The sequence below is a fragment of the Cyprinodon tularosa genome, unplaced genomic scaffold, assembly GCF_016077235.1.
Source record: "Cyprinodon tularosa strain WSP-4 unplaced genomic scaffold, ASM1607723v1 ctg400, whole genome shotgun sequence".
NCBI lineage: Eukaryota > Metazoa > Chordata > Actinopteri > Cyprinodontiformes > Cyprinodontidae > Cyprinodon > Cyprinodon tularosa.
Genome location: NW_024039120.1, coordinates 438,899 through 449,660, shown reverse-complemented (window position 1 = coordinate 449,660; position 10,762 = coordinate 438,899). Strand labels below are relative to the sequence as shown.

The following is a 10,762-nucleotide window of genomic DNA, read 5'->3' as shown; positions in this document are numbered from 1 at the left end:
TCCAAGATGAGAGTGGTCAGAGAGATGTTCGTTGCTACTTTCCTGATACTAGACCTGTAGAAGTCATACACTGAGCAAAAATCAGCACTGATGATCTTTTTCTGTTTTGTGGATAAACTAAAATAAGAAGAGACGGGTGTGCACAAAATTGACTGAATTATAGCAGTGCAGTAGAAATAGACAAGCAGATCCTGTGCAGACCCGGCTGCAGAAAGAAATTAAAGGGGGGGCATTCCATTTTTTTGAGGGGGCACACTTTTTCAGCAAAAATTTGATTTACTTCAAGCTTAACACTAGCTTTGTGACCATTCATTCAGTAAAAGAAATCTCAAATCTTTATAAAAACATTTATTAAAATTATTTTAAAATCTTTTAAGAATAATTTGCTGAATTAGAAATCAGCATTTGTTTGATTCTTAGTGTTAGAAAAAAATGTGTCCTGACAGGTTTTCTGAACCCTGTTCCTCTGTTGTTTGATTGGATGTTGTCTTTAGTCGTCTGTTTGATTGGTTAAATTGTATGATTGACAGAATGAGAGAGGAATAATAGAAAGCTGGCTACGCTGAGTTAAAGGATAAAAAATTAAAAAAAAGACGGCTGTCAGTCCAGGGCGGGCACAGGCGCCTTCGTGGGCGGACACGGCCCCACAATGCCCGCCCATTCCGCCGGGTCTGATCCTGTGACATGTTGTGCTTCCTTAGTTGCTGCTGAGGATGGTGAAAGGAAGTAGTTTGGGTGAGAGAAAAAGAGAGAAAACTATTAATTACAGGATTAATTGGGCTTTAGGCTTTGTTTGTTTAACATTGCTTCAACCTATTATCCATGTAACTGAAAAGAAATTATAATTAGTTTTTGCATTTGAAATGATGAAAATGGCACATTAAAGATAGCAAAGCATGGGATTAGAGATGCAGATATCTATCTGAAGAAGGATCATACAATCAAAAAAGTTGCGATGGAAGAAGTCTGCAGCCCAGACTTAACGTCTTTTAAAAACGTCCTTGCACTTAAACAACATTATACTTCAGGTGAGTGTTTAACTGAAAGCAATGCCAAAAATGCTTTAAATGTTTTATTCAGTCAATAAATATATGGGTTGATAGTAGTAGATTATTTAGAGCATGTTCTAATATTATCAACTTAGTTTTTCTTCAAGTGTGAACCATCAGTGGACATAATTAATACATCTACAGTAGTAGACATAGAAAATGTACCAAACCAGGGTTTGCCAACCATGCATCTCTAAGATCCTCTATAGGGGATCTTAGAAGGCAACTTATGCCACAATGTTAACAACAAAAAAATGCTATAAACATATAAATCATGTTTTTGCATTTTTTTATGTTTTGTGAGAAATTGGTATGGTATTTCTGAAACAGAGCCAAACTAGTTATTTAATTAGTCGCCATGTCTTACACAATTTTGAATACAATCATCATTTTTGGTTTTGGGGTTGCAGTGGGAGAGACTCTTATCAACAAGCCAATACATACAGCCCAGCAATTACCCTAACACTTATTCCACTTTAGTCTTAAGCCTCTGCACATATCATAACTCTTCATATTACCAAAAATGCACACACACAAAAAAAAACAGAGATGGTCTTGGGATGTGGAATGCCCAATCCAGTGGACAAGGGGGGTTGTAACAATTACAGTGCTCCCTTATGTCGGAAACTGCCCCATATCGATAATTTAGAATTTTTTCAAAGACTTTTAGGATTTATCTTGTCTTAATTTAAATTATCCTTTGTTTATTTGATTTGTGTCTTTATTATACCAAGAGCCTGACTGATATGGGATTTTGAAGACCGATACCGATATAAGACGATATCCGATATATATCAGACAGAATATACACTCACCGGCCACTTTATTAGGTACACCTGTCCAACTGCTCTTTAACACTTAATTTCTACGCAGCCAATCACATGGTGGCAACTCAGTGCATTTAGGCATGTAGACATGGTCAAGACAATCTCCTGCAGTTCAAACCGAGCATCAGTATGGGGAAGAAAGGTGATTTGAGTGACTTTGAACATGGCATGATTGTTGGTGCCAGAAGGGCTGGTCTGAGTATTTCGGAAACTGCTGATCTACTGGGATTTTCACGCACAACCATCTCTAGGGTTTACAGAGAATGGTCCGAAAAAGAAAAAACATCCAGTGAGCGGCAGTTCTGTGGGCGGAAATCCCTTGTTGATGCCAGAGGTCAGAGGAGAATGGCCAGACTGGTTCGAGCTGATAGAAGGGCAACAGTGACTCAAATAACCACCCGTTACAACCAAGGTGGGCAGAAGAGCATCTCTGAATGCACAGTACGTCACACTTTGAGGCAGATGGGCTACAGCAGCAGAAGACCACACCGGGTGCCACTCCTTTCAGCTAAGAACAGGAAACTGAGGCTAGAATTTGCACAAGCTCATCGAAATTGGACAATAGAAGATTGGAAAAACGTTGCCTGGTCTGATGAGTCTCGATTTCTGCTGCAACATTCGGATGGTAGGGTCAGAATTTGGCGTCTACAACATGAAAGCATGGATCCATCCTGCCTTGTATAAACAGTTCAGGCTGGTGGTGGTGGTGTCATGGTGTGGGGAATATTTTCTTGCCACTCTTTGTGCCCCTTGGTGCCAATGGAGCATTGTTGCAACCACTGCATGAAAAGTGAGATTTTCGTCCCCGTAAACCCCCGTAAACTCCCGCAGATCTGCCTGATTTTCGTCAGTTTCCGACAATTTGCAACCCGTGCTTGTCCGCGTTTGTCGTGCCACAAATTGTCGGAAACGTACCGTGACGTATGTGGAGAGCGATCAGCTGTACTAATGGCCCTAATTAGCATATGAATGCAGCAAACCCGCGCGGCTGGCCAGGTCTGGCTTGAATAACCTTCTCAGTATTGGCTGAAACCACTATTCTCAAACAAGTGAAATCGCTCGTGATTGGCAGCAAAACCACACGTGGCCACGCCAGGCTTTAATTTTCTTACCGAGTATTGGACGGAACCACTTCTTTTTAAACAAGTAAAGTCGCTCGTGATTGGTTGGCATATATATATATTTGCATATATATATTTATTCATATATATATATATATATATTTATTCATTCATATATATATATATATATATATATTCATATATTTATTCATTCATATGGTGTGTATTTATGTTATCCTACACTACTACACAATTATTAGGCTACCATCAAGGACATGGATGAATTTATACAGGAAATGAACATTTGCCAGGAAGCTGTTTATGCAAAGAAAGAGCTTTATTAAAACACACACAACTATATACAACGCGTATCCAAACACATGCGTATCTAAAAATTACAACTCCGTGAACGGTCCGTTTGCTTCCTCGGGGTTGGAGGTAACAGGCAGTATTCCCTCCGAGGCAGGTCCGATGTGCAGACGCATACTGTGCGTGGCCTTGTACTAAGGCATCGCTTCTAACCGGGACTGCAGCTTAACACAGAGTTCAGTGAGATCCGGCCTACGAAATGGCGGCGACCGTACAATCCATCCAGAGACACCGCCGACGACGCCATCTTCTTCGTCGGACATGAGGTCGACGGTGGCGGACTTACAGAGTTCCACTTCCTCATCTGCCAGCACACTCTGCCTCGCCTTCAGCAGCTGAAAAAAAAAAACAATGAATCAGCGCACTGCATATGGACACAACACATCTATCAATGCACCTGAAAAATAGTCACCAAATAAAGTCTTACCCTCTTTCTTCTGGCCCGACTCCGAGCAGATAGCCTGGCAGCCTCCGCAGGCAGCGTGCTGGCTAGCAGCGTGTATCTGAAGCTCCTGCATACCGTCTCATAATACGTCTTACAGGCAGCTGGAAAACAATTAAATGAGAGTGGTATGAATAAAAAAAAATCAAACGCAAGTCACAGTAACAAGGAAGGAGAAAACATTAAAACAAGTCACTTACACACAATGTCGTCTTTATCAACATCGTGCAAATCCGAGCAAATAGGAGGTCACCGCCTCATTGTGAGGCGACTGTAGTCTGTGAAAAAAAAAAAAAAGTACAGCTATGGTCGGTATCCATCTGTATCCATGTCCTTTTACCGCAGAATGAAAGCATATTCTTTAAACCTTACCCCTGCTCCGGTTCATAGCGCCTGCAATTAGTCTCCGAGTTGTTAAGACGGCATACTGGTTCCTGTGAATCACAAAAAATACACTTTAATAAAGCTTTAGGCTAGGCTGCTTTTAGCTTACCTAGCTAGGCTAAGTTGTCTTTAGCTTGCCTAGCTAAGCTAGGCTGCTTTTAGCATAGCTACCAGTAATCGAACATATATTTACCGCTAGCGTGGCGTTGTGCACCCGTCTTCTCTTCCTCGAGTTCGTATATCCCGCAAAGTTGCTCGACTGCAGAGCCTGGAGTGCATCGAATTCTCCAGCTGAGTGAGCCGCTCATTCATGTCGGCAGTATGTTGGGCAAGCTGACGAGACAGTCCGCTGATAGCAATCAGCAGTTTCTTCTCGTCCGTCTGCGGGCTGGCCGAAAGTTGTGGACTAAGAGCAGTTGGAGGCGAGTTGAACGCGAGACGTCGTGCAGCCATTGTTCACGTAACAACAAAATACAAACACGGTAACTGGAGATGAAGCTCTTCTGAGTATAGTAACACAAACATGTCTGCTAATATGCTGGTCTCGCGAGAAGTCGTAGTGCACAAAAGCTCACACGTGATTGGACGACGGGGCCGAAGGCTCATCAGGCTCCTCCAATCACATACGACGTCATTGTTATACGGAAGGACTCGCGAGAAGAGCTCGCGTCGCTCCATTCTGGAAGGTGGCGGTATTGCACCTATAAATTGTTTGCAATTGCAATTGTTTGTCTCCATAAGATTGAATTTGAGCAGGTGGACATTAGAGATAATAAATGCAACAACAAGTTTTTGAATCAATATTCTATAAATAATATGTACCCAGGAAGAACAAAAAGCACAGCTCTCTTACAAAATTTTAAGAAATCTATGATAGTCAAAATTAGGACAAATTATTTGAAATTCCCAATTTCTCCTAAATATAAAGAATTACAATTTAAAATAATAAATAACATATATCCTTCAAATGAGTTTTTAAGAGAGAGATTTAAGTTTAATGTTGAGAATTGTGGCTTTTGTACAACTAAATTGGAAACAACTAAACATCTTTTTTATGAATGTAAAGAAGTATTAAACTTATGGGATCAACTTCGAACCTTTCTGTCTTCTAAAACAATAAATTTAGATTTTATTTCCTGGCAAAACATTCAATTCGGTTTATCCATTAAAGAAAAAAATTTTGGAATTTTTAATCAATATTCTAATAATTGTAACAAAGTATTATATCCATAAATGTCGCTATGCAAAATGCTCCCTCTCAATCTCTGCTCTCAAAAATGAACTTTCCCTTTTCAAAAGATGTCTGAGAAAGATGCAGAATTTAAATGCAATTAAATTGTTTGAGTTAATTGAAGAATTTCAGTTGGTAGTCCCCACTGATTAATTTACTTTAACTACTATTATTATTTTATTTATTTTTATTTATTTTATTTTATTTTATACTTTGTTCCAGCCTGTGCATTTAATTTTATTTTTCAAAAGCAGGAGTTGTGATATTTCTTCTTGTATTGAAATATTTGTTATTGACTTGTTATTTGAGATTGTTATTGTTTTCTTATATATTCAATAACAAAAAAAAAAAAAAAAAAAAAAAGTGGAAATCTAAAAAAAAAATTAACCATTACAGCCAACTGATTCTGATTAAAACTAATTTTTGAAATAAATTATTTTGTGTATTTTTTTTACATAACATTTGCATACACAGTAATCTAGCGTACTTTAACTAAATAAATCAATTCAAGCTAAAATGTAAGAGTCTATAATTAGGCTATACTGAGCCTGATCTATTTCTACCATCTATTTGGGGGATATTTATTGCCACACTTTGGGCCACTTAAAACCAATTTAGCATGCTGACCTATGTCCTTATGACCACAGTGTACCAATCTTCTGATGGCTACTTCCAACAGGATAATGCGCCATGTTATAAAGTGAATCATCTCAGAATCATTTCTTGAAACTTTTCCACTTAAGTAATTGTGAATTGAGCATATTGACAGACAACATTTTATTTTTTATCTTAAATGCAAATTTAAAAAAAAATAATTACTGCTCTAAATGTATTGCTCTGTCAGCTAAAGATCTGTTTTGGTCTCTATACTTTAATTAAATAAATCAATTCAAGCTAAAATGTAAGAGGCTATACCTGATCTCTTTGTATCAGAGATTTTCTTACCCAGGGTTGCAGGGGGGGGGGGGTAAACCCCCCCCCTGCAACCCTGGTTTGCATTTGTATAGCTCACAGCATGTTCATTTACATGTTAAAGCCTCCCCTAGAATTCCATGGGGGGGAGGCATGGGGGGAACACTGCCTAAGAAATTCCACGTCAATTTCTGACAATTTACGGGAGTTTTCGTCGAAGCCTGCAAATTGCTGTAAACTGCCGCTAACCTGAAGTTCCACGACAATCTACAGTGCCGTATATTAACGAAAATCCCACTTTTCATGCAGTGAACGCCACAGCCTACCTGAGTATTGTTGCTGACCATGTCCATCCCTTTATGACCACAATGTACCCAACTTCTGATGGCTACTTTCAGCAGAATAACGCGCCATGTCATAAAGCTAGAATCATCTCAGACTGGTTTCTTGAACATGACAATGAGTTCATTGTACTCAAACGGCCTCCACAGTCACCAGATCTCAATCCAATAGAGCATATTTGGGATGTGGTGGAACGGGAGATTCGCATCGTGGATGTGCAGCCGACAAATCTGCGGCAACTGTGTGATGCCATCATGTCAATATGGACCACACTCCCTGAGGAATGCTTCCAGCACATTGTTGAATCTATGCCACGAAGAATTGAGGCAGTTCTGAAGGCAAAAGGGGGTCCAACCCGTTACTAGCATGGGGTACCTAATAAAGTGGCCGGTGAGTGTATATCTATATATTTTTTTTTTAAACTAAACATGGACATACAACGGATATGCAATGTTCTACTGTAGTCCATGTCAAATTTTTATTATAATCAAAAATATGATGAGACAAAGAATCAAAATATAGAATTAAAATTGTCAAGTTTAATTTGAGCACTGTCAACATAACACTATAAACACAATAAATCTTTCTTGTGTTAATTTAGATAGGGCCTAAAATTTGTGATTTTTTTTGGCCTTACTGCTGCTGGAGACCTTACTAACTTTAACGCCGCAGATGCTGCATCCAACAGCTGTTACATCCTTCATGAAGTGGCACACCACCCTGGAGAGAAATATCTGCTGTGCTGCTGCCATCAACACCTTTGTTTATAGATGTTCGAGATCGGCCTGTATTTCAGAGTAGTCCTGTTTCTCTGACTGTGACTGGCTGGAAGTTCTCTCTTCATCCTCTGACATAGGAGCTGGCTCAGGGCTTGTCTTCCTGGCTGTGTTTTTCCTGGACGGGGCTACCTTTGGAGCTGGTTTACAGTTGCCTTTTGTATCTCTGCTTCTTTTTTTATGTCTGCTTCTGTCTCCTTGAACCCCAGTTGGCTTTGGCAGATGGCCATTCACACTGAGCCTGGTTCTGCTGGAGGTTTCGTCCTGTTAAAAGGGAGTTTTTCCTCTACACTGTCACTACAAGCATGCATAGTGTGAGGGATTGCCTTTGAGTCAATGAGTCGATGCAATCAACTGCTTTTCCATAGACAGACTTTGACTGTATGATCTGGTTGAATTTTAACCCATTTAGACCGGGAAAGCATTACTGCATTTCTACCATTCAAGCCGGGGGCGCTGTTGCGTAATTCTACCATTGACGCCGGGAGAGCATATAAGTCAGTTTCCGTGTATACAGGTTTTTGCACCTCCTGTCGGCCTCTAGGCCAATGAAATGCATCAGAATAGAGGCAAAGGAGTGACGTAATTACCCTCTGGTCATTGTTTGGGCAGTTTTTTTCAAGCAAACATGGAGGAGTTTGACAGAGAAGAGTTGTCGGAAGGCAGTGACTTTGAGGAGTGTGTCGGCTTTGATGACGGTATAGATGAAAATGATGACTTTGAACGCGCTGAACCAATCGACCGGGATTTGTGGTTAAGACATATGTTCGAAGACGACGAGCCGGACGCTAGCGACGATGAGTTTAAAGGTTTTGACAGTGACTGGAAGACGGAGAACTACCACCGCAATGCACGGAGTGTTTTCAACCGCACACCGGGGGTGAAAGTTGATTTGCCTGCAGACGCCACACTGCTGCAGGCATTTGAGCATATTTTTAATGAAGAGCTTTGGATGCATCTCGTTACCGAGACGAATAGGTACAGTGACCAAACAAACCAAACTCCAACAAGAGCAAATATGGCAAAGTGGTCACCCATGACTGTGATGAAGATGAAGACATTTATTGGGCTGTGTATGGGCATGGGACTTCTTGTGTTGCCAGTACGAAGAGATTATTGGCGACAGAGTAAACCTCTCTTCAGGACGCAGTTCCCCCAAAATATGTCCCAGGACAGATTTGTGGCCATCTGGAGGTAAGTTGTATTGCAATTTATAACACAGACATATGCATTATTATGCATAATAATACTGTTAATAAGTAATCATCAGATAGTTATTTATGTAATGTTTATTCTTTATTTTAAAAACGTTTTATATTGCACATTCTCAATGAAGAATTTTTTTTGGAAGAATTTCAAAGATAAAATATATTTTGAGTTACCTTACACTTTTTGTTCATCACATAATTACATGTGTCTTCAGTCATAATCTACAATGTGAATAGTGTTGAAAATAAAAAAAATAAACAACTGTATGCCAAATGTGTTACAAAAGCTTGACAATATTTTATGTGATGCTTTCATCCAAAGTAACTTATGTGTGCATTTTTAGGTATTTACACCTTCAGAATAACCAGGCAGCAGATGTCAACAAGGATGACAAGCTATGGAAAATGCGCTGGTTTCTGAATTACCTCCTTGACCGATTCCAGGCACTGTATGAGGTAGATGGCAACGTGTCTGTAGATGAGAGCATGATCAAATTGAAAGGACCCCTCTCCTTCAGGCAGTACCTCCCCATGAAGCCGACAAAGTGGGGTGTCAAGGTATGGGTAATGGCAGAGAGCTCCACAGGATATGTGACCAACTTCCAGGTGTATGCTGGTCGTGAAGGCTCTATAGAGAAGGGTCTCGCACACCGTGTGGTGATGGAATTAGCCAGACCATATTATGGGTCTTACCTGTCCATCTATATGGACAATTTTTACACGGGGGTAACTCTGTTAGAGGAGATGAAGACCCATGGGTTGAACGCTTGCGGCACTGTTCGTGCCAACCGGACTGGACTCCCAAAGAATGAGAGGCTTAGAAAAAACACCTCAATGGAAAAGCACGAGTTCAGGGTAGCTCAGAAGGACGACCTCACGTTCTGTATTTGGCAAGACACAAAAACCGTCATGGTGCTCTCCAACAATCACGATCCAACTCAGACAGGGACAGTGAATCGAAAAAAAGACGGAGCCAACCACGTCCCGGTGGAAGTGCCAGCTTCCCTCGCAGACTACCAGAAGCACATGAAAGGTTTGTTTTGTTGGTCTTTGTAGTGCAAATGTCTGAGTTTCATGTGTGTCAACTGAGTGTTCTGTGTGTTCCAGGCGTCGATCTGCTTGATCAAATGATTGGCTATTATGGATTCCAGCATCGATCAAAGAAGTGGTGGAGGAGGGTGTTTTTCTTTTTCTTTGCTATGTCCTGCCACAATGCCTACATTGCTGCAAGGTCTGTTGGAGGAACAGCCTTCAGACACAAGTACAGAGGCTACAAACCCTGGCTGGAGGACCTGGCTGAGCAGCTCATCACACCGCACAGGACCAGGGCTGTTAATGTGACTCCTCCATCTTCTCTTCCTGCCTCACCATCTCCTACTCTTCCTCCCTCTCCAGCTCCATCTGCAGGTAGCAGAGTAGACACACCTCCTCCACAACATGACTGTGGAAAAGTCTATGACAAGCGCAAACAGTGTAGGGAGTGTTTGCTTGTCTCGGACACTGAAAAAGTAGGTGGGCCAACTGTGTATGGTTGTAAACAATGCAGCCTGCCACTGCACATTGAGTGCTTCGGCAAGCACTATCGTCGTTACATGTAAATCAGACTGTTTAAGTCATCAGTATGTTCTGTTCTTGTTCTTAACAGTTGATCAAGTCACTGACACAAGTTGATATTATTTATTATTTTCTTACTATTTTTGATTGAAAATATTAATGTTCACTTTACTTTTACATTGTTTATTTTTGTGAAGGAGTATCTAAATAAACTCAATTTCCCAGGAAAGCCACAGGTGTAAGCTTTCAAATACTTTTTGAATTTTGTTTCTATCTGCTACAGAAGCTGAGATATCAATAATTTACTAGGCATTGACACAGTTGCTGAATTTACAGAAAAACTTCAGGTTTTAGGGGTATTTTTTAAAATCGGCCATAGGTTTTTAAGGTGTTTTTTCCAGGCGTTTTAGGCCTAAATGGGTTAAAATGCCTTGAGATGACGTGTTGTTAATTGGCACTATACATATAAACTGACTGAATTGAATTGAATTGAACTTTTGGTATAATGTTGGCTGACATGTAAATAAAAAATGGCATCTCATTACAGGGAAATACCAACAGTGAAACATGGTGGTGGCAGCATCAGGAAATGGGGATTTGAATGATG

General features: G+C 40.4%; 1 protein-coding gene across 1 annotated transcript; it reads left to right on the top strand.

The window, feature by feature from the left end:
• Nucleotides 1-8,531: 8,531 nt before the first annotated feature.
• Nucleotides 8,532-10,214, top strand: LOC119791845 (piggyBac transposable element-derived protein 4-like). The gene is made up of 3 exons (XM_038298183.1): nt 8,532-8,587; nt 8,946-9,634; nt 9,709-10,214. Exons 1-3 carry the CDS (start codon nt 8,556-8,558, stop codon nt 10,197-10,199), a joined length of 1,212 nt encoding a protein of 403 aa, XP_038154111.1. The 5' UTR covers nt 8,532-8,555; the 3' UTR covers nt 10,200-10,214.
• The last annotated feature ends 548 nt before the right edge of the window (nt 10,215-10,762 follow it).